Here is a 25,732-nt window from a genome sequence, read left to right as displayed (position 1 = left end):
GGGGGGGGGGGGGAGAGGGAGAAGCAGGCTTCCTGCCTAGCAAGGAGCCCAATGTGGGACTCGATCCCAGGACCCTGGGATCATGACCTGAGCCGAAGGCAGTCAGTTAACCGACTGAGCCACCCAGGTGCCCTGACTTGACAATTCTACACATTACTCAGTGCTGACCATGGTAAATGTAGTCACCAACTGTCATTCTAACAGGTATGTATCCATGTCTCAGTGTAGTTTTACTTTACAGTTCTTTAATGATTAATGATGTTGAACATCTTTTCACATGCATATTTGACATCATATACTTTTTTTGGTGAAGTGTTTAAGTCTTTTACCTATTCTTACAGGTTTGTTTATTTATTGTTAACTTTGGAGTATTCTTCATATATTCTGGGTATAGCCCTTTGTTCAAATGTGATTTGCAAATATTTTCTCCCAGTTTGTAGCTTATCTTTTCATTCTCTTAACTGTATCTAATTTCACAGCAAAATATTTTAAATTTAATAAATTTAATTTGTCCTTTTTTTTTCTTTTATAGGTCATGCTTTTGAAGTAGTACTAAGAATTACTTTTAGTGAACCCCAAATGAGGCAAAATTTGTCTCATGTTTTCTTCTAGAAATATTCAAGTTTTACATTTCACATTTATGGCAATGATCCATTTTAGTTACTTGTTATGTAAAGTGTTAGGTATGTGTCTAAATTTATTTTTCTGTGCTTATGGATGTCCAATTTTGCCAGCATTATTTGTTGAAAAGATGATCTTTTCCCTTGCATTTTCGTCAAAATTCAGTTGGCTATGTTAGTGTAGATTTATTTATTGACCCTCAATGCTATTCCATAGATCTATATGTCTATGCTTTGGACAATAACACTATGTTGATTGATTTAGCTTTATAGTAGTATACAAAATCAGGTAATACTAGGCTTTAAACTTTGTTCTTCCTTTCCAAAATTCTTTAAATATTATTCCTTTCCTTTTCCATCTGAATTTTAGAATTAGCCTATTAATATCTACAAGTCCTTAGATTTCACCAAATATATAATAGCAGAAAAGAGATAGAAATTATACAGAAAAACTAAATAAACATCATAGGATTGAAAAGTACAATAAGTGAAATAAAAAATACACAAAAGGGGCTCAACAGAGATATGAACTGGCAAAAGAAAGAACAAGGAAAATTTAAAATAGGTCAGTTTATTCAGTCTGAGGAACCGAAAAAGAGAGAGAATGTAGAAAAATGAACAGAGCTTTGGTTCAGATGCCATCAAGTGTATTGACATGCATAATGAGAGGCCCAGAGGGAGAGGAGAGAGAGATGAAAAGCTAACTTAAAAAATAATTTCTTCAAACTCCCCAAATATAATGTCAAACATTAATCTACATATCCAAGAATCTCAATAAATTCCAAGCAGAATAAATTCCATGAGTTCCACACACCTAAACATCATAGTCAAACGGACAAAAGACAAAAACAAAAGGATAATCTTGAAATCAAGGGAAAACTATCTTTTTTTTTTAAAGATTTTATTTATTTATTTGACAGAGAGAGACACAGCGAGAGAGGGAACACAAGCAGGAGGAGTGGGAGAGGGAGAAGTAGGCTCCCCGCCGAGCAGGGAGTCCGATGCGGGGCTCAATCCCAGGACCCTGGGACCATGACCTGAGCCAAAGGCAGACGCTTTAAGGACTGAGCCACCCAGGCGCCCCTCAAGGGAAAAATATCTTACCACGTACAAGGGATCATCAGTAAGAGAAAAGATGGATTCTCAGGAAAATGAATGGAGGTCAGACAGCAGTGAAATAGGTTGCCACAGGAAATAGGTTGTCAACCAATAATTCCACATTCAGCAAAATTATACTTCAAAATTTAAGAAAGAACTAAGATATTCCTAGATTTAAAAAATTGAGAGAGAGGGGCGGAGCAAGATGGCGGAGGAGTAGGAGACCTGGATTTCGTCTCCTCTCAGGAATTCAGCTGGATAGGGATCAAACCATTCTGAACACCTACAAACTCAACAGGAGATCGAAGAAAAGAAGAGCAACAACTCTCTGAACAGAAAAGCGACCACTTTCTGGAAGGTAGGACGTGCGGAGAAGTGAATCTGAGGCGATATTTGGGAGGATAGACGGCGGGGGAGGGGCCTCCGTCGGCCGCTTCTGGCAAGTGATAGAGCCACGGAGCACAAAATCGGAACTTTTAGAAGTCTGCTCCGCTGAGGGACGTCACTCTGGTGGCGAAGTGGGGGTGGAACCCTCGCGGGACAGTGTGGTCTCAGGACCCTCGGGGTCACAGAAAGACCGGGGGTGCCTGAGTGCGGCAGAGCTCCCAGGTATCGGAGCGGGGAAGCCGGCTGCAGAGACGGAGCCCAGGCGCGGGCTCTCAGCTCGGGGTTGCTATAAACCATGATCCGCGGCACAGTCGGGCCACTGCTCCTCCAGCAGGGACCCAACAAGCGGCAGATCCGGGGAGACTCACCTTCTTCCCCTGGGAGGAGAGGTGCGGGAGTGCACCGCGGGGATCTGCTGGGTTTGGAGACTCCACCCGGGGTCGGGTACCAGATAGAAAGGTGCGGTCACAGGCCGGGTGAGCGCGGAGTGTGGCCGGAGACCGGGGAGATGGGAGTGACTGACTGCTTTTCTCTGGGGGCTCACTGAGGAGCGGGACCCCGAGTTCTCGGCTCCTCTGGGGCGGAGACTGGGAGGCCGCCATTTTCACTCTCCGCCTCCAAAGCTGTACGGAAAGCTTGCAGGGAACAAAAGCTCCGGAGAGCAAACCCGAGCAGATTACTTAACCCGGACAGGCAAGGGCGGAGCAATTTTGCCTCTGGCAAAGACATTTGGGAACCACGGCAACAGGCCCCTCCCCCAGAAGATCAGCGAGAACAGCCAGCCAAGACCAAGTTTACCGATCAATGAGAACGGCAGAACTCCAGCGCTAGGAGAATACTGCACATAGAATTCATGGCTTTTTTACCATGATTCTTTAGTCTTTCAAAGTTAATTATTTTTTTTAACTGTCTTTTTTTCTTTTTTCTTTTTTCTTTTTTTTGAATTTTTCTTTTTCCCTTTTTCAACCAACGTCTTATCAATCCCTTTTTAAAAAAAAAAACAAAATTATTTTTTATTTTTAAAGTCATATTCTATCCCTTCATAGTAGTTACCCGTATTTTTGGCATATATATATAAGTTGTTCTCTCTTTAAAATCTTGAGATAGTTTCTTCTAACAGATCAAAATATACTCTAAATCTCTAGTGTATGGTTTTTTTCTACTCCCCTGCCTGATCACATTCTCTCCCTTTTTTCTTTCTTCTTTTTTTTTTTTTAATCCTCTTCTTTCTTTTTTCAAACAACTTATCAAATCCTTTTTTAAAATATTTTATAATTTTCATCTTTACAGTCATATTCCATCCCTTCATCATATCAAGCCTTATTTTTGTACATATATAAGTTTTTCTTTCTTTAAAATTTTGGGAGGGACTTTCCTTTAACAGACCAAAATACACCCAAAATCTAGTGTGTGGCACTGATCTATAAACCAGCCTAATCATATTTGATCACATTCTGTTTTTGTTTTGTTTTGTTTTGTTCTGCTTTTGTTTGTTTTTATCTTTTTCTTTTTCTTTTTTCTTTTTTTCTTTCTTTTTCTTTTTTCTCTCTTTCCCTTTCTTTTCCCACTGCTTCAGGTCTTTTCTGATTTGTTTAGAGTATATTTTCTGGGGACGTTGTTACCCTGCTAGCATTTTGTTCTCTCATTAATCTATTCTCCTCTGCACAAAATGACAAGACGGAAAAAGTCACCTCAACAAAAAGAACAAGAGGTAGTACCAACTGCCAGGGACCTACTCAATACGGACATTAGTACGATGTCAGATCTAGAGTTCAGAATCATCACTTTAAAGATACTAGCTGGGCTTGAAAAAAGCATGGAAGTTATTAGAGAAACCCTTTCTGGAGAAGTAAAAGAACTAAAATCGAACCAAGTAGAAATCAAAAAGGCTATCAATGAGCTGCAATCAAATATGGGGGCGCTAACTGCTAGGATAAATGAGGCAGAAGAAAGAATCAGTGAGATAGAAGACCAAATGATGGAAAATAAAGAAGCTGAGAAAAAGAGAGATAAACAACTACTGGATCACGAGGGCAGAATTCGAGAGAAAAATGATACCATAAGACGAAACAACATTAGAATAATTGGGATCCCAGAAGAAGAAGAAAGAGAGAGAGGGGCAGAAGGTATAATGGAGCAAATTATAGCAGAGAACTTCCCTAATTTGGGGAAGGAAACAGGCATCAAAATCCAGGAAGCACAGAGACCCCTCTCAAAATCAATAAAAATAGGTCAACACCCCGACATCTAATAGTAAAACTTACGAGTCTCAGAGACAAAGAGAAAATCCTGAAAGCAGCTCGGGAGAAGAGATATGTAACCTACAATGGTAGAAACATTAGATTGGCAACAGACTTATCCACAGAGACCTGGCAGGCCAGAAAGGACTGGCAGGACATATTCAGAGCACTAAATGAGAAAAATATGCAGCCAAGAATACTATATCCAGCTAGGCTGTCATTGAAAATTGAAGGAGAGATAAAAAGCTTCCAGGACAAACAAAAACTAAAGGAATTTGCAAACACGAAACCAGCCATACAACAAATCTTGAAAGGGGTCCTCTAAGCAAAGAGAGAGCCTAAAAGCAACATAGACCAGAAAGGAACACAAACAATATACAGTAGCAGTCACTTTACAGGCAATACAATGGCACTAAATTCCTATCTTTCAATAGTTACCCTGAATGTAAATGGGCTAAATGCCCCAATCAAAAGACACAGGCTATCAGATTGGATTAAAAAACAAGACCCATCGATATGCTGTCTGCAAGAGACTCATTTTAGACCCAAAGACACCCCCAGATTGAAAGTGAGGGGGTGGAAAACCATTTACCATGCTAATGGACGCCAAAAGAAAGCTGGGGTGGCAATCCTTATATCAGACAAATTAGATTTTAAACCAAAGACTGTAATAAGAGATGAGGAAGGACACTATATCCTACTTAAAGGGTCTATCCAACAAGAAGATCTAACAATTGTAAATATCTATGCCCCTAACATGGGAGCAGCCAATTATATAAGGCAATTAATAACAAAAGCAAAGAAACACATCGACAACAATACAATAATAGTGGGGGACTTTAGCACCCCCCTCACTGAAATGGACAGATCGTCTAAGCAAAAGATCAACAAGGAAATAAAGACTTTAAATGACACACTGGACCAAATGGACTTCACAGACATATTCAGAACATTCCATACCAAAGCAACGGAATACACATTCTTCTCTAGTGCCCATGGAACATTCTCCAGAATAGATCACATCCTAGGTCATAAATCAGGTCTCAACCAGTACCAGAAGATTGGGATCATCCCCTGCATATTTTCAGACCACAATGCTTTGAAACTAGAACTCAATCACAAGAGGAAAGTCGGAAAGAACTCAAATACATGGAGGCTAAAGAGCATCCTACTGAAGAATGAATGGGTCAACCAGGAAATTAAAGAAGAATTAAAAAAATTCATGGAAACCAATGAAAATGAAAACACAACTATTCAAAATCTTTGGGATACAGCAAAGGCAGTCCTAAGAGGCAAGTATATAGCAATACAAGCCTTTCTCAAGAAACAAGAAAGGTCTCAAGTACACAACCTAACCCTACACCTAAAGGAGCTGGAGAAAGAACAGCAAATAAAGCCTAAACCCAGCAGGAGAAGAGAAATAATAAAGATCAGAGCAGAAATCAATGAAATAGAAACCAAAAGAACAGTACAACAGATCAACGAAACTAGGAGCTGGTTCTTTGAAAGAATTAACAAGATTGATAAGCCCCTGGCCAGACTTATCAAAAAGAAAAGAGAAATGACCCAAATCAACCAAATCATGAATGAAAGAGGAGAAATCACAGCCAACACCAAAGAAATACAAACAATTATAAGAACATATTATGAGCAACTCTATGCCAGCAAATTAGATAACCTGGAAGTAATGGATGCATTCCTAGAGATGTATCAACTACCAAAACTGAACCAGGAAAAAATAGAAAACCTGAACAGACCTATAACCACTAAGGAAATAGAAGCAGTCATCAAAAATCTCCCAAAACACAGGGCGCCTGGGTGGCTCAGTCGTTAAGCGTCTGCCTTCGGCTCAGGTCATGATCCCAGGGTCCTGGGATCGAGTCCCGCATCGGGCTCCCTGCTCTGCGGAAGCCTGCTTCTCCCTCTCCCACTACCCCTGCTTGTGTTCCTGCTCTCGCTATGTCTCTCTCTGTCAAAAAATAAATAAATAAAATCTTTAAAAAAAAAAAAAAAATCTCCCAAAACATAAAAGCCCAGGGCCAGATGGCTTCCCAAGGGAATTCTACCAAACATTTCAAGAAGAATTAATACCTATCCTTCTGAAACTGTTCCAAAAAATAGAAATGGAAGGAAAACTTCCAAGCTCATTTTATGAGGCCAGCATTACCTTGATCCCAAAACCAAAGACCCCATCAAAAAGGAGAATTACAGACCAATATCCCTGATGAACATGGATGCAAAAATTCTCACCAAAATACTAGCCAATAGGATCCAACAGTACATTAAAAGGATTATTCACCACGACCAAGTCGGATTTATCCCTGGGCTGCAAAGTTGGTTCAACATCCGCAAATCAATCAACGTGATACAATACATTAACGAAAGAACAAGAATCATATGATCCTCTCAATAGATGCAGAAAAAGCATTTGACAAAGTACAGCATCCTTTCTTGATCAAAACTCTTCAGAGTATAGGCATAGAGGGTACATACCTCAATATCATAAAAGCCATCTATGAAAAACCTACAGAGAATATCATTCTCAATGGGGAAAAACTGAGAGCTTTCCCCCTAAGGTCAGGAACATCACAGGGATGTCCACTATCACCGCTGCTATTCAACATAGTATTGGAAGTCCTAACCACAGCAATCAGACAACAAAAAGAAATCAAAGGCATCCAAATTGGCAAAGAAGAAGTCAAACTCTCACTCTTTGCAGAAGATATGATACTTTATGTGGAAAATCCCAAAGACTCCACCCCAAAACTGCTAGAACTCATCCAGGAATTCAGTCAAGTGGCAGGATATAAAATCAATGCACAGAAGTCAGTGGCATTCCTATACACCAACAACAAGTCAGAAGAAAGAGAAATTAAGGAGTCGATCCCATTTACAATTGCACCCAAAACCATAAGATACCTAGGAATAAATCTAACCAAAGAGGCAAAGGATCTGTACTCGGAAAACTATAAAATACTCATGAAAGAAATTGAGGAAGACACAAAGAAATGGAAAAACGTTCCATGCTCATGGATTGGAAGAACCAATATTGTGAAGATGTCAATCCTACCTAGAGCAATCTACACATTCAATGCAATCCCCATCAAAATACCATCCACTTTCTTCAAAGAAATGGAACAAATAATCCTAAAATTTGTATGGAACTAGAAAAGACCCCGCATAGCCAGAGGAATGTTGAAAAAGAAAAGCAAAGCTGGCGGCATCACCATTCCGGACTTCCAGCTCTACTACAAAGCTGTCATCATCAAGACAGTATGGTACGGGCACAAAAACAGACACATAGATCAATGGAACAGAATAGAGAGCCCAGAAATGGACCCTCAACTATATGGTCAACTAATCTTTGACAAAGCAGGAAAGAATGTCCAATGGAAAAAAGACCGTCTCTTCAACAAATGGTGTTGGGAAAATTGGACAGCCACATGCAGAAGAATGAAAGTGGACCATTTCCTTACACCACACACAAAAATAGACTCCAAATGGTTGAAAGACCTCAATGTGAGACAGGAGTCCATCAAAATCCTAAAGGAGAACACAGGCAGCAACCTCTTTGACCTCAGCCGCAGCAACTTCTTCCTAGAAACATCGCCAAAGGCAAGGGAAGCAAGGGCAAAAATGAACTATTGGGACTTCATCAAGATAAAAAGCTTTTGCAAAGCAAAGGAAACAGTCAACAAAACCAAAAGACAACTGACAGAATGGGAGAAGATATTTGCAAATGACATATCAGATAAAGGGCTAGTATCCAAAATCTATAAAGAACTCATCAAACTCAACACCAAAAGAACAAAGAATCCAATCAAGAAATGGGCAGAAGACATGAACAGACATTTTTCCAAAGAAGACATCCAAATGGCCAACAGACACATGAAAAAGTGTTCAATATTGCTCGGCATCAGAGAAATCCAAATCAAAACCTCAATGAGATACCACCTCACACCAGTCAGAATGGCTAAAATTAACAAGTCAGGAAATGACAGATGTTGGCAGGGATGCGGAGAAAGGGGAACCCTCCTACACTGTTGGTGGGAATGCAAGCTGGTGCAGCCACTCTGGAAAACAGTATGGAGGTTCCTCAAAAAGTTGAAAATAGAGCTACCATACAATCCAGCAATTGCACTACTGGGTATTTACCCCAAAGATACAAAAGTAGGGACCCAAAAGGGTATGTGCACCCCGATGTTTATAGCAGCAATGTCCACAATAGCCAAACTGTGGAAAGAGCCAAGATGTCCATCAACGGATGAATGGATAAAGGAGAAGTGGTATATATATACAATGGAATATTATGCAGCCATCAAAAGGAATGAGATCTTGCCATTTGCAACGACGTGGATGGAACTGGAGGGTATTATGCTGAGCGAAATAAGTCAAACAGAGAAAGACATGTATCATATGACCTCACTGATATGAGGAATTCTTAATCTCAGGAAACAAATTGAGGGTTGCTGGAGTGGGGGGTGGGGTGGGAGAGATGGGGTGACTGGGTGATGGACACTGGGGAGGGTATGTGTTCTGGTAAGCGCTGTGAATTGTGCAAGACTGTTGAATCTCAGATCTGTACCTCTGAAACAAATAATGCAATATATGTTAAGAAAGAAAAAAAGAAGAAGAATGTAGCAGGAGGGGAAGAATGAAGGGGGGGAAATCGGAGGGGGAGAAGAACCATGAGAGACGATGGACTCTGAAAAACAAACTGAGGGTTCTAGAGGGGAGGGGGTTGGGAGGATGGGTTAGCCTGGTGATGGGTATTGAGGAGGGCACGTTCTGCATGGAGCACTGGGTGTTATGCACAAACAATGAATCATGGAACACTATATCTAAAACTAATGATGTAATGTATGGGGATTAACATAACAATAAAAAATTAAAAAAAAAAAAGAAGCACTGTTCAGGAAAAAAATAAATAAATAAATAAATAAAAAATTGAGAGAATCAGTTTTTAGCATACCACCCCTACAAGAAATTCTAAAGGGCCTTCCAGCTGAAATGAAGAGGCAAGACAAATAAGCCACACAAAGAGTCAAGGTAAATGTAACCACATAAGCAAATATAAAAAATAGTATCAATGTACTTTTTTCAAATTGTAATTGTAATTTTATTTATTTATTATTTTTTAAAATTTAAGTATACAGGCTTCCAGTTATGGAATGAATAAGTCATGGTAATAAAAGACAGCACAAAAAAAAATAAAAGACACAGCACAAAGAATATAATCAATGATATTGTAATAGTATTGTGTGGTAACCGATGGTGGCTATACTTATAATGAGCATAACATAATGAATAAAAGCATCAATGTATTTTTATAAAAGCTTTCCACTCTCATATGATTTGAAATACAATGCATATGATGTAAAAAATGTAATTTATAGGATAATGACAATAATAATGAGGGGAAGAGGAAAATGTCACATATTATAAAAAACTTTAAAACAAATTTTCTGTAAACTATTAAAATTAAATCAGTATTAACTTAAACTAGATTGTTTTAAGTTGAGATGCTAATTGTAATCTCTAGGGAAAACACTAGGAACATAACATTTAGTAATCAAAAAAAGGAAATTAAAGTGGTACACTAGAAAATGTATATTTAACACAAAAGATGGCAGAAGTGGAGAAATAAAGGAACAAAAAAGACATTAGACATATAGAAAACAAATAGAAAATGTCAGTTGTAAATCCTACCTCATTAGTAATTACATTACATGTAAAATCACTAAATATTCAATTGAAAGGCAAATATTTACAGAATAAATTGAAGAGAAAAAAAGATCCAACAATTCACTCTCTGTACAAGGCACATTTTAGATTGAATAATACAGATAGATTGAAACAGGTTGAAACCCTAACTATAATCCAATCATGAAAATTTATTAACTTACAGTTCTGTAGGTCAAAAGTCACATTGGTCTCACTAGGCTGAAATCAAGCTATCAGCAGGGCTACCTCACTATTCCATCATTCCAGAGACAGAAGCGCACCACCCCACCCTGCTAATTGTATACCCAGTAGAAATTATATATATATATATATATATATATAACCAATAAACTATACCAATACTGTGGTATAGTTTATTGGTTATACCCATAACTTGAAATAATCCATTGCACACTAAAAATACAATGAATTAAAATATTATGGTATACTTAGACACTGGAATATTACTCAGTAATAAAAAGAATGAACTACTTGTACACACATGGATGAATCTTACAAAATGATAAATGAAAGTATCAAAAAAGATTACATACAAAATGGTACAACTTATAAGAACTTCAAAAAGAGGTAAAAGTAATCAGTGGAGAAAGAATTCAAAATGCCATGTTACCTCTGTTTGGCGTTTGATATGTAATGGGATTGACTAGAAAGGGCACGAGGGAGACTTCTGGAGTTCTAGAGGGTTTTATATGTTGATCTGAGTGGTGGTTACATGGGTGAGCATGTATGTGAAAATTCATCAACTTGTCCCTATACTGTATGTATGTTATAGTTCAATATAATTTTTTTCAATGTTAAAAAACGTACTAAGGCACTCACTCATATTTTCTTTTAATGAATACTTCTAGTGAATGCAATATGGTTTCAGTTTTTGCTTTGTTAATACCTGGCTCTTCATTTGCCACTCCATAATTCTTGATTTCAGTTGAATTTTTCTTTCAAGAAAACACCAAAAGATAGCTATCATGTGGCGTATGTTAAAATCATCCTTCTTCTAGTAGGCAGCATTAGGAAAGGAAAAGCCCTAGGAATCCAGACTATGCTTATATGCTATAAAAGGTTTCTCACAGAATAAAAAATGTTCAATACTGGTTTTTGAAAACTTATTCTTTCTGCTTCTGTAAAAACGGCAGATATAATATCTAGAAAATGATTTGGTAACAAATCAAAGTGCATTTCTTTGTCAGTCAATATTGCTGTGCTTAGAAAACATTACCAAAGGTTTTAAGAAACAGATATTAAAACAAATTCTTTTGTGTGGGAGCTTTGCTCTACAGTTGGATAAAAACTCAGCTTTCAATTCATGATATTTGCAAGCTATTTTTTTTTTGAGAACCACAAAATTGGCATCTGAGAAAAAATGAACTTGGCAAATTACTTCCTTACCATAAATGAAATTTTATATAATTCTTATGAAGCATTACATGGAAAATTCATTTGTATAGCAGTGTTTAAACAGCTATTGGAGAAAAGTAGTTGAAGTCAGAGTTACAAAAAATCTTAGAGAAAGTCAACCCTGTGGTTAGCTTTTTAGAATTTAAACAATAATAGAAATTTTAAATATTCATATTGTGATGGGGGATAAACAGGAAAATCCTAATCACTTGGTGTGTTCACATTTTATTGAAACAAAAAACTTTCCTGAAATCGAAATTGTATGCTACCTAGCACATAGTCCTAGGGAATACTGCCTTCACTGTCATACATTATTTTCTCTTGTTCTTGAATTTCATATAATTAGAATCAGTATACATTTTTTGTGTGTGTCTGGCTTTTTAATGTCTGAGAGATTCATCATGTTACTTATATCAATATTCCATGTTTTATTGCAGAGGAGCATTTATTTGTATGCAGGTACTACTGTTTGTCCATTCTTCTGTAGATGGGTGTTTGGAACTTTGAACCAAGCTGAAGGGAATATTTTTTAATATTCTTTGTGGGCACTCATTTCTCTTGAGTATATGCTAGGAGTGGGATTCCCAGGTCATAGAATAGGTATATATTTAAGCTTAGGAGATAGCATCAAACAATTTTCTACAATGGTTGAGCCATCCAACTGTGGGTCTATTTGTATTTCTAATATCCCCCAGAAAGTCTCATTTCCTGTGCATAGCTCATTTTCTCAGTTGAGAAAACCAAAGTATTGCATAATTAAGTATCAGTACTGATAAACTAGTTTTCCCCTTTAGATCCCTGTTTTTCTGCTTCATGTGATAAGATTAGAGCCAGTGAAAGGGAACCTAAAATTTGGATTGTTCAAATGAATGTTAGTTCCAAACAAAGAAAACTTAAATGCTTTCGATAGAACTCCTGCATTGGTAAAGCTCTGGAAGTATGGTTAATGAACATGAGTCAGTAAAATTTCAGTCTAGCACAGTATTGTATTCTCATGCCTAAGCATGAGCTTCTCTCTGTCTCTTTGTTATTTTTATATCTCAACAAATATAGGTTTGTCTCTCTTTAAATTTTGAGAATGATAATCATATATGCAGAAAATAATGCCTTCACATATTAATTTACATTAATTCTTCTTATTTGATGATGTATTATTTTTTGTTTCTTTGTTTTATTGTTGTTGTTTGCTACACAATAAAGCAAAATTTCTCCAGAGCTAAACAGGCATGGTCAAACAGTATTCCCTATAAAACGAATATTGTGATTCCAGCAAGAAAAGTCATCTTATAATTTTTATTTCAGACATTTTATGTGTGGAAACCCACTACCTTTTTTTTTTCCATTGACAAAAAATACCCAGAGACGGTTACAAACTTAAACTATGTATTTAAACCTCAAAATATGTATTTAAACACTTAAAATTTGTGTCTAACCCCTCAGGTGATTTGTTCTTTAGTCCTTCTCATGCCTTCCTCCAACTCCACAGATCCTAGGAATTCAGGAGAAAAGATCATATTGCAGTGGTATCATCTGCCTGGGAGTTTGCTGCCCAGCATCACAGCTTCCGTGTTGCATTCCCACTCGATATGGTTGTCGGGGACAAAATTCTCCATGCCAGTTCACTTTCCCAGATATCATTTCCTTTAAAAACCTGCCTATTTCTCAAATCACTGATATTTCTAACATGGAGGCCAGCATCCTTTCCTCTTAGTATCTCTCATGAACACTGTGTGTGTATCCTCAGCACCCAAATTTGGGTGATATTCTCAAGAATACATGCATCTGGCTCCATTTCCTAGAAACTTGGGAAACTCCTGGTATTGAATTTAGGGAAAAATCAACTATTCTAAACTACAGAGAAACAATTCATGTGCATACTTCCCCTGTTATACTAAACATGGTCCTTAGAGTCAAAAACAGTTAATTCACCAATTAAGTACTTGCTGCCCAAGAGTGACTGAAACAGTGGAGAGCATCTGAGTCTATAGTACATAAAAGTCACAGCTTACAAAGCAAAGAATTCAATAGAAGGAAATGAAATCTGCAATAGCACTAGGAAATTAAGGGGACTATTTTATATTTAATAAAACCAGAAAACTTGCTGGAGGAAAAATAGAAATTACTTTGGTTCTTTTGGCAGGATATCAGAGATGCTTTCTTGGACACATACACATACACATTGAGAAAACTGATGGCTACAGGGGATACATTAATTGAAGACTTTTGGACCACCTCAAGAAAATTCTGACCAGATTCCTTGAACCAAATTTAGAATGCAGTTCTTCTGACATATCCACATAAAAATCTAATGGAGGTTGAGGGCATGGATACTCTATTTATTTTTTTTCATGATCTTTGCATTGTCTGACTAACATGTAAATTTCTGGAGGAAAAAGAATGTATTCCATTTTTAGTACCAGGCATGTGGCAAGTGTTCATGTAAAATGTGAATTATATTGTCATTTTGGAAGACCAGTGTCCAAAAATAAAAATATATGGATGGAGATATATGAACTACACATACAGTTTTACATACTTTTTCTATGTTCATATGTCATTCAAATTGGAGATATTATTCAACATTTCTTTGATAAATACTATCACTAAGATAACTCTTTAATGCACTTCCTCCAGAATGCTCATTAAATGTATGAAATAACATAAGGGAAGAAATTAAATTAGGGTATTTTTTTCATTCAAAAGAAAAAATAGTTTTAATTTTGAGCCTCCTGAACCCCCACTTCTGCAGGAGGCTGCAGGCAGACCCGCGCCGGAACCATGTTTTGCAACCAGTATGACAATGATGTCACTGTTTGGAGCCCTCAGGGCAGGATTCATCAAATTGAGTATGCAATGGAAGCTGTCAAGCAAGGTTCAGCCACAGCTGGTCTGAAATCAAAAACCCATGCAGTGTTGGTTGCATTGAAGAGAGCACAGTCAGAGCTTGCAGCTCATCAGAAAAAAATTCTCCATGTTGACAACCATATTGGTATCTCAATTGCGGGACTTACTGCTGATGTTAGACTGTTATGTAATTTTATGCACCAAGAGTGTTTGGATTCCAGATTTGTATTTGACAGACCTCTTCATGTGTCTCATCTTGTATCTCTAATTGGAAGCAAGATCCAGATACCAACACAACGATATGGCTGGAGACCATATGGTGTTGGGCTGCTTATTGCTGGTTATGAAGATATCGGCCCTCACATTTTCAAAACCTGTCCATCTGCCAACTATTTTGACTGTAGAGCCATGTCCATCGGAGCCTGTTCTCAATCAGCTCGTACTTACTTGGAGAGACATATGTCTGGATTTATGGAGTGCAATTTGAATGAACTGGTTAAACATGGTCTGCATGCCTTACGAGAGATACTTCCTGCAGAACAGAACTACAAAGAATGTTTCCATTGGAATTGTTGGTAAAGACTTGGAGTTTACGATTTATGATGATGATGATGTATCTCCATTCCTGGAAGGTCTTGAAGAAAGACCACAGAGAAAGGCACAGCCTGCTCAACCTGCTGATGAACCTGCAGAAAAGGCTGATGAACCGATGGAACATTAAGTTACAAGCCAGTCTGTATGTTTATTATCAAACCTGTAAGAATGCAGGAACATGTACTGATGATAATAATCTATACGTAGGAATCAGTCCAGATGTGTTTTTCCCTAGCAACTTGTTTGAAACCATATAATGGTGTGCATTTTTCTTTGAGAGCGTCTATATAATCATTTTCTAGAAAGTATAGGTATCTGTACTGATGTTTTTATATGATGAACATAGTGTCTTTGTGGTTTTAAAGACAACTGTGAAATAAAATTGTTTCACCTGAAAAAAAATAGTTTTAATTTTGAATGTAAAGGACAAGCACACATAACTCCCAGTACATTAAAAAAAGTAGTTTGATCACCATCATTTTGTTGGTGGTGGTTTGTTTTGAGTTATTACCTCCACTAACATTGGGAGCAGAGGCAGAGAAAAAACATTCACCGTCCTTTCATTTTATTTGCAGTTCTTGATTTCCTGACTTTTTCTCTCTTTCTATTTTAGCATATACCTCTCTAAATAAAAATATGAGACTTTACACAGGGTTTCTATGCTCCATTGACTGAATATATTCTACTAAGTACATTGAAAGAAAGTAAACATTCTATTTCCCTTAGAAAATGTTTCACATATCTAAAATAACCATAGAAGCTTCCAAGAAAAACTGCCAAGTTTCAGAGAAAATTTTGGAGGAAAACATTGACATTATTTAATATGATATTCACATAGTTATGTTTCTCTGAGTAAATAAAACTTTTTTCTCAAGCTTTTCTTTAGTTTGCATGTGAAAGACATCAACCAGATCAATGACAAAAGGCCAAGTGAGCAGGTAAATGTTTGGTTGCTCCAAATTGTCCATGTTCATAATTGATATACATTGCAAGAAGCCACAGTGTTTCTTTCTTAAGAATCTTCCTTATCTAACAGATTTGTGGCTCTCTTATCCATGATGTTGGTTTTTAGTAAAAACAAAGCCAAGAAACCAAAACCAAGTAAAGCATTTCCCAAATTTACTGAACATGAAGCTCAAGTAACAACTTGAAGTTTGGAGTAATCTTTCATCCGTCGGTGCAGGGATTGCTGGCCGTTCCTGGCAATGATGCATGTCACAGTGTATGTACTGGAATTGCGAATTAACTCCTTAAACCAGATTTCAGCAAGTTATTTTCATCTAAGCTTATGTGGTTATGTGGAGCAAAAACCTGGACAACGTCTTGCCCTTTGCTTTTTCCTTCCCTGGAGTCATTCTGGTCTAGTTACATGGTTAATGAATAACATTGCCAAATATGGACTGAGATTGTGTCAGCACGTTTTAAACAAGATTTTAAAACAATTCCTGTGGGCATGAAAACAGGGGCTATTTTTTTTTTCTTTACAAGGTCTTCTGGGAAGTTATGTGAATATTTGGTTCCCAGCCTGCATTAGGTGCTGTTTTATACCTGAGGGATGTCTAATTGCATCCTTTGATCAGAATACCATAGACTTTCCAGAACTGGTGAGAAAATCTCCAGACAGACCATAAAGACCTAACAAAGGATTTCATTAGCCTTCCTTCTTGGTTTAGCTAGATGACAAAAGATGGAATGGATCTCTAGTTCTTATCTGACTCATTGTGGGACACCCATAGAAATGAGCAGGGACAAAAGTGCAGACAACATACCATGTTCCCCAGGGTCACTAGGATGAGGTGACAGAATGGGGGCCATGAGGAGGGATGAAGGGATGAATGAATCCACTTCATTCAGTCCATGAACTATATTTGTATTTTGGGTGCTTGGGCTTACTGACACTCTGGGGTGTACCATGCTGCTAAATACTAATCTAATAGGTTCATGGTTATCGCAGTAAAACAAATAAAATCATGTCAACAGTTTGAAGTCCAGTGCTTCAAAGGAGAATAACTATCAAACTTTATTTTTGGTTTGTTCATTTTTTTAAATTTTATTTATTTATTTGAAAGAGATAAAGAGAGAGAAAGGGAGGGAGGGAGCAGGGAGCCAGATGTGGGGCTCAATCCCGGGACCCTGAGATCATGACCCGAGCCGAAGGCAGATGCTTAACCAACTGAGCCACCCAGGCACTCCTGGTGGCTTTCTTAACTTGTATTTTAGAAATTACAAGCTGTTCACAGTTTATAATCTATTCCTAGTGAAGTCAAATATAATTTCTACAGAGCAACTAATGTTAACAATAAACAACAGTGGTTTGTTTTCCAATTTTCTAATGAGGTCACATATCAAAGGAGCAAAATTGACTTGAAGTATTATTATTTATGAAGCATTACTCATTAAAGTATTTATTGCTCAATATTTCTCCTGTATGAGGGGTGCCTGGGTGGCTCAGTCAGTTAAGTGGCTGCCTTCGGCTCAGGTCATGATCCCAGGGTCCTGGGATAGAGCCCAGCGTTGGGATCCCTGCTCAGCAAGGAGCCTGCTTCTCTCTCTCTCTTCCTCTGCCTACCTCTCTGCCTACTTATGCTCTCTATCAAAAAAAATAAATAAAATCTTTAAAAAAATATTTCTCCTATATGATTTTACCACTATGAGTATTTGATTTTTAAAAAGCTAAAGCAATAAAAATAGCAAACATGTCACTAGGAGCATCATGAGAAATTTATACTTTTAACATTGACATTTATATTTTTATACATTCTTTAATAGATTCCTAGCACACAAAAAGTTAGCATAAGAGGTGAGATAGATTACATTCTTTGTTCTTGAATAATATTTGCATATTTCCTTGGCTTCATGACATTTTTTATACCCTGGAGGCAGTTTTATGCCTGCATATTTTGTACTGCTTTTAAATTTAACCATAAAGGGCGCCTGGGTGGCTCAGATGGTTAAGCATCTGCCTTCGGCTCAGGTCATGATCTCAGGGTCCTGGGATCGAGTCCCGCATCAGGCTCCCTGCTCCTTGGGAGCCTGCTTCTCCCTCTGCCTCTCTCTCTCTCTCTCTCTGTCTCTCATGAATAAATAAATAAAATCTTTTAAAAATAAATAAATAAATAAATAAATTTAACCATAAAGGAGGATAAACCACAACATGCTTTTTAAAATTGTTTTATTTTTTCTATATTTGTTAAAGGAAAAATGGAAACCAAATATTTAACTAAATATTTAACTAAACTTAAGCATTTTACCAAATTAATTTTTTTAGCACAGACCATTTAAATAGCTTACTCTGAGTAGGTGTGACAATTGGGTGCTGTCATATGTATATATTTTATCAATCAGAATTAAATTGTGGGATGGACTAAAAGCAAGAAGACATCACTTTAAAAGTTCAAGAATATATGCTGAGTAATAAAATGTAGTCAATGGCCAGCATTTTTCTGAGGGTACACACATACAAATATTACACATTATTTATCAAAATAATCCATGTATCTTGAATCCATTTGACCTCAGATAACACTGGTTGCATTGGCACAAAATTTGGCCGGATAAGCCTTTAACTTATATAGGCATCTGATCAGTTCTCTGTGGTACAGGAAATATTTTCCCACTTGGAAGAAAGATTGAAGGTTTAAATAAAACTTGCATTGAATACCAAGATACTTTCAAGGTGATATATTGATTTATGTTATTTTAAAACTCCATGCATACTCACCATTGGGCCCTTTCAAACAGTTTAATTGTTGCTACTTTCATAGTTTAAAATAACAACTCACTGTTATTTTTACTTATATTTTGTATTTTATTGATATGCAACTATTTTTTTGTTAAATTACCATTTGTGTTTTTCTGTGTGAATTTCCTGTTTGTATTATATGCACATCTTCCTATTGCATTGTGGACTTTATTTATTTAGGTTTTTGGTATTGATTTATAGGACTGCAGTTTAAGAGAGATATTATATGTCAGGGTTCTTTCAGTTGCAAGTCATAACTCTCCTTCCTTCCTTCTCCTTCCTTCCTTCCTGTCTCTCTGTCTTTCTTTTAAGGATCTTGGGAGCGCATAATTGGATGAATCATTATCTTTGTTTCATGATATACACTTGTCATTCGTCCATTCAAAGTCTCCTTTTATTAATTTATTCAGCTAGATATTTTTAATGGTATAATAAGCTCCTACAAACTACCACCTGAAGTAAAAATTAGGACTTCAATAACACCTGCATCTAACTTGGCAGTCTCCCTCAAACCCACCCACTTGCATACCCACAGTGGAATAATTATCTTAGTGTTTATTATTCCCCAGATTTCCTTTTATATAGTTGTAGTGCCTCTGTGTGTGTGTGTGTGTGTATGCACACACATACATATATACACATGTCATTTTTTTACTTTCTATAAAGGTCACCATTAAGTAAACAATCTATGATGTAAATAATCTTCTGAGAATTTTTCCATTAAATATAATATTGCTCTATAGTTATCCTTATTGGATGTCATCATAGTTTATTTATCTTTATTATTGTATAATACTCCATTGACTTTTATTTTTCATATGTTCTTTAATAGTCTGTTCTAACAATGAAACCCTTTTTCAATTTTTGTGATGTTATGAAATTATTTTATTTTCATATATTTTCTATAATTTTGGCAGGATTATGAATGAAAGAGAAGTTAATGTCATGCTCAGTCAACCATTTTGTACTAAAAGTAGCACTGATTTTTTTTTAAGATTTTACTTTTAAGTGATCTCTACACCCAATACAGGGCTTGAGTTACAACCCTGAGATCAAAAGTCACACACTCTACCACCTGAACCAGCCAGGTGCTCCTGCATTATTTTATTAAAAGTACTGTTACTTTCTCTAAATTAGGTGTGAAACTCTAAAAACTCAAAGAAAAAAACCCCTTATTATCCGGCATTCTTTGATTGTTTTCATCCATGTAAAAATAGATTTCTTATGACCATGACTTCCATTTACCTAAGAAAAATGAAAATATTTGAAAGTTAAACAAGAATTTTTATAACAGCTTTTCATAACTAAAAAAAAAACAAACAAAAAACAAAACAAAAAAACACAAAACACTGAAATCAACCCAACTGTCTACTTACAAAAGAAGAGAAAACAAATTTTGGTATATTCATACAACAGAATAACACTCATTTTTAAAAGTCCAGAAAAGATGAAATAAACATGTTCCACCCTTTTTCTCTTGCTGATCACAACTCAAAATCCTGGGCAATATGTATAAAGCAACTATCAGAATACTCTGAAAGGAGATAAAGAAGCTAGAATGGCTAGGGACTTTGAGACTCAAAAGAAGACATGGTGGTGAACCTGCCAAAATGGCTAAACTCAACAACAAAAGAAATAACAAGTGTTGGCAAGGATGGAGAAAAGGGAACCCTCTTGCACTGTTGGGAATGTAAACTGGTGCAGCCACTGGTGAACAGCATGGAGGTTCCTCAAAAAGTTAAAAATAAAAGTACCCTACAATCCAGCAATTGCACTACCAGGTATTTACCCAAAAGATACAAAAATACAGATTCAAAATGATATATGCACCCTGATGTTTATAGCAGCATTATCAACAATAGCCAAACTATAGAGAGAGCCCAAATGTCCATTGACTAATTAATAGATGAAGAAGAGGTGGTGTATATATATATTACTCAGCCATCAGAAAGAATGAAATCTTGCCATTTGCAATGACATGGATGGAGCTAGAGTGTATTATGCTAAGTGAAATAAGTCAGTTGGAGAAAGACAAATACCATATGATTTCACTCATTTGTGGAATTTAAGAGACAAAACAGATGAACATATGGGAGGGAGAAAAAGAGAAAGAGGGAAACAGACCATAAGAGACTCTTAAAGATAGAGAACAAACAGAGGGGTGATGCAGGAAGGTGGGTGGGGAATGAACTAGATGAGTGATGGGTATTAAGGTACTTGTTGTACCTTAACCAGCACTGAGTGTTGTATGTAAGTGATGAATCACTGAATTCCACTCCTGAAATCAATATTACACTGTATGTTAACTAACTAGAATATAAATATAATTTTTAAAAAGAGAAGACATGGTGGTGAGTTTCTTGGGATTTTATATTTATATCTCCTGTATACACTGGCCTGGGAAACTGAGAAATTTTCAACTTGAAAATGCCAGTGACAAATATACATATGTGCACTCACATGTCTCCATGCATGTATGCACATACACATTCACACACACAATCCACTGTTTCTAATCAAGAGATAAGGAAGAATGTAGACCTGCAAGATAAAAATTTGGGGGGCTATATCTGCTTTACTCCAGGTGAATGCCACAAAAATAGCAATACTTCTCACCTTGCCCAGAAAGTGCTGTAGAGATTGTGGGGTGGAACACTCTAAAGTCCACCAACTCTGCACTCTTATGAGCAAAGATATTGCTCATCCACTCTCCAGTGGTCTGTCAACACTGGGGGACAGAGACCTGCCAGTCATCTCCAGTGTGTACTAAACAAATAACAGCAGAGTTGGCTTCCAACCTCCTCCACCTAAAGAGGATAAAACTGGAAAAAAAAATACTTCATAGCAGTGTATTGAGTCCTGGGCACACACCCAAGTTGTGCATGAATGAAACCAACCAGAATAAACAGAGAAAAGCTTTAATAAATGAACTAGAATATGGAATATGTGATTAAAAATGGCCTCTGGATAGTACTAAGTAGGGTGGGCCAGAATAGTGCTGCATAGACTTTGAAAATAAAATTAACATTCAAATGAGAGCTCACAAATGTGAGCCAGAATATGTATTTGGAAACCAACTGATTTATTTTTTGCTAAAATAATAGATTTAAATAGGTACAGAAGTCTCATAATTTCATCCTCAAAATGTCTAGGATACAATCCAAAATTACTCAACATATCAAGAAAAGTGAAATCCCAATTGAAATGACAAATGATAATCAGCAGACATCAACACCAAGAAAACACATGTGGTGTACTTATCTGACAAGGATTTGAAAGCAGTGCTTAAAAAATGCTTTAACAAATAATTCAAAACAGTCTTTAAGCATATGGGGAAATAGAAAATCTCAGCAAATAAACAGATGATATACAAAAGAACTAAATGAAAATTTTAGAACTGAAAAATGAAGTAACTAAAATAAAACAGTCAGTGGATGGGCTCAAAAGCAGAACGGAGATGACAGAGAAAAGAATCAGTGGATTTGAAGATAGAAGGATAGGATTAGAAACTTTCCAATCTAAACAAAATATAGAAAATCAATTGTAAAAATAGGAACAGAGCCTCAAGGAGATATACAAGAAAACTGATATTTGCATTATGAAAGTCCAAGAAGGAGAAAAGGAAAAGTGTGGTGTGGGAAAAAAATATGTTTGAAGTAATAATGGAAGAATACTTCTCAATATTGGTGAAAGACAGAAATGTACAGATTCAAGCTGAGAGACTCCAAAAAATATAAAGTCAAAGAAATCTGCACCCAGACACATCATAATCAAATTTCTGGAATTAAAAAAAAAAGAAGAACACAAAGAAACAAAAACAAAACAAACAAACAAAAAACCTTGAAAGTATCCAGAGAGACATGAGACATTACTTACATACTTACAGGGGAATAACTATTCAGATTAATATTTCATCAGAAATCATGAGAGCCTAAAGAAAATGGCATGAAATTTGCCAGATGCTGAAAGAAAACTGTCAATCTAGAATTTGAGCTCTAGGAAAAATAACCTTTAAGAATAAAGGTAAAAAAGACATTCTTAAATTTAAAAAAATAAATAAATAAAACTAGGAGAACCTTTTGGTATTAGACCCATTCTAAAATAATTGGTAAAGAAAGTTATTCAGACAGAAAGAAATGACAACTGAGGGAAATATGGAACATAAAATTAAGAAGAGTGATAAAAATGATAAATATCTGAGTTATTATAATACACTCTTCTTCTCTAGAGTTTTTTTTGAAAGATTATGTTTGATGGTTTAATAAAATTAATAACACCACCTAATGTAGTTTTCAATGTTCATAGTAGAAATATTTAAAACACTTATATCATAAAAGTTAGAAGGGTAGGTAAAGAAATGTAAGTGCCTCTGAGGTTTCTGCAGTCCACTTAAGTGGTAAAATGTTGACATTGCTAGACCATGATAAATTAAGGATGTATACTGTAATTCTTGGAGTAGCCACTAGCACCATAAGATTCCTATCAAAATCCGGAAGATTTTTTTTTTGTAACTATAGAAAAGCTATTTCAAAATCTCCTATGTACAGGAAAAGGAATTAGAGTAGGTAAAACAATTTTGTAAAAGAATAAAGTTACAGAATTCACATTACCTAATTTAAAGACTTACTATATAGATACAATGATAAATATAGTGTGGAGTTAGCATAGGGATAAACTCTAGATCAGTGAAACAAAAGACAGTCCAGGACTCATACAAGTATAACCAACATTTTTTTTACAAAGATGCAAAATTAATTTAATAGAGAGTTGATAGTCTTTTCAGCACATAAAACAATAGGCCAAAATGAACTTTAATTTAAACCTTATACCTTATAGAATTCAAATATTAACTCTAAATGGGTCATAGATGTAAATGTATAACAAAACTATAATATTTTATAAAAATATAGAAAATCTTCATGATCTAAAATTAACTGAAGAGTTCTTAGATTCAACACAAAATCAAAATTCATAAAAGAAAAAAATTGGTAGACTGAATTTCATCAAAATCAAAAGTTTTATCTCTGTGAAAGACACTATTAATAGAAGAAAAATGTATGCTACAGGTTGGGGGAAAATATTTGCAAATCATACATTTAAGAAATTGTTTCTATCAAAAATATATAAAGAACTTTCTTAACTCAATTGTAAGAAAACAGTGTAATTAGAAAATGGGCAAACAGATCACTAAAGAAAACATATAGATGACAAATAAGCATTGCAAATATATTCAACATTATTAGCCAAAAGGTAAATTCAAGTTAAAGCAGAATGACTAAAATAAAAAAAAAAATGCTGGTAAAACTAATAATGGGATTAGTACAGAGCACCTGGATACATCCTACGTTGCTGGTGAGAATACGGAATGATAGAGTCACTCTAAAAAACATTTTGGCAATTTCTTATAAAATTAAGCATTCACCTTCCATACAACTTAGCCATCCCATACCAGATTACTTACCGTACAAAAATGAAAACTTATGTTCATATAACAGCTTGCGTACAAGATTTCATAGTGGCTTTCTTTGTAATTACTGAAAACAATCTAAATATCAATGGCTGAGTGGATATGCAAACTACACTAAATCCATACAGTAGAATACTATACAGCAATAAAAGGAAGAAACTATTGATACATGCAACAATTTGGGTGACATTATTCTGAGTGAAGAAAGACAGCCTCAAAAAGTTTGCATCCTCTATTGTTCTACTTATATAACATTCTTGAAATGATAAAATCAATTATGGAAAACAGATTAATGGTTATGACTAGTTAGATTTAGGTAGAGGATATGAATATAAAATGATAGAGGATTTCTTTTAAGCAATAAAATAGCCCTGTGTCCTGATTATAGTGGAGGCTGCATGAATTTATTCACATGATAAATTTTCATAGACACACACACACATACACACAGTGAATTTAAAAACTGGTAAAATCCAAATAAAAAAAAATAAAGGTCATGGTGAATTGAGGAAAAAAAAATCCAAATAAGGTTTGTCATTCAGTTAATATATTTTATCAATGTCAATTTCCTTGTCTGATCATGCATACTATATTGGGAGATTCTGGGTAAAACATACACAGGTATTCTCTATACTATTTCTCAAGTTTCTATGTGAAGGCAAAATTATTAATAAATTAGAAAAATTAAAAAGTAGAGAAACTACTGACACAAATATTAACATGGAAAATTTTTTTAAACTATCAAAATATGTCAGATATATATACGCACATGCATATGCACACACAAGTGCACACTGTATAATTCCATTTTTCTGAAATCCAAGAAAAAACAAAAGTAATCCATGGTAGCAGAATGTCTGTGAGAGGAGCTTGGTTAATCCTTTTCCAAAAAAAACAATGATAAAGTTAAAAACGTTTTCAAAAATTATGATTTAATCTCTAGATACTGGCTGAAGAACATACAACAAGTCAGGAATAATTCATTAAAGAAAGCTATTGAACTGGATATAAACTCTGAAATCTATGTCATTTTTTGGTCATGGATTGCTTTACCCACTCTCAGCTCCATGAATGTACGTTCTTCCCTGGTTGTTGGGGCATCCCTTGAGTGCGGGCAGCTCTGCTGCACTGTCAGACAAGGCTTATTTTATTTGGAGCAGAGTGTGGGAAAATCCTATTAAAAATAGAATATTTGTTTCAAAACAATAGAAATTTCAGTGGCAAACTATGAAGGCTAACATGGCTATGATGTTAGTTGAAGAAAGTAACAAAAAAACAGACCAGCCAGAGATTTGACAGATAGATCCAGAGAAAGAGACTGCCAAAGAGAACCCTGCTAATATTTCACTTATCTTGAACCCACTCAGAAGATTGGAGAGGGCCTTTGGAACACTGAAGAGACTCATTAGGTCCTTTAATTTAAAAAATCCAATGGTAAAAGGTGGTAACCTAATTCACTCAAGGGGTTTAAACACAACTAAAGTTGTGCTGATCCACTTACAAAGCCAAATTTAAAAAGAAAAATAAAGAAAAACTAAAAAAAAGAAGAAAGAAGAAAGAAAGAAAGAAAGAAAGAAAGAAAGAAAGAAAGAAAGAAAGA

The 25,732-nt window shown here is 35.8% G+C and overlaps 2 protein-coding genes across 6 annotated transcripts in view; one reads left to right on the top strand and one right to left on the bottom strand.

Moving 5' to 3' along the window:
- GABRG3 (gamma-aminobutyric acid type A receptor subunit gamma3) overlaps positions 1-25,732 on the bottom strand; it is a 746,198-nt gene that overhangs the window by 230,229 nt on the left and 490,237 nt on the right. The window lies entirely within an intron of this gene.
- LOC116626208 (proteasome subunit alpha type-1-like) lies at positions 10,452-17,011 on the top strand. Its single transcript, XM_032395418.1, is given in 2 exon segments — positions 10,452-14,871; positions 14,873-17,011. Coding segments are annotated over 2 exon segments (786 nt in total). The 5' UTR covers positions 10,452-14,263; the 3' UTR covers positions 15,051-17,011.

The sequence above is a fragment of the Phoca vitulina genome, unplaced genomic scaffold (genome assembly GCF_004348235.1).
Source record: "Phoca vitulina isolate PV1807 unplaced genomic scaffold, GSC_HSeal_1.0 scaffold84, whole genome shotgun sequence".
Classification (NCBI taxonomy): Eukaryota; Metazoa; Chordata; class Mammalia; order Carnivora; family Phocidae; genus Phoca; species Phoca vitulina.
Note: the sequence above shows the minus strand (reverse complement) of the source record. Positions and strands in the feature narration are given on the sequence as shown.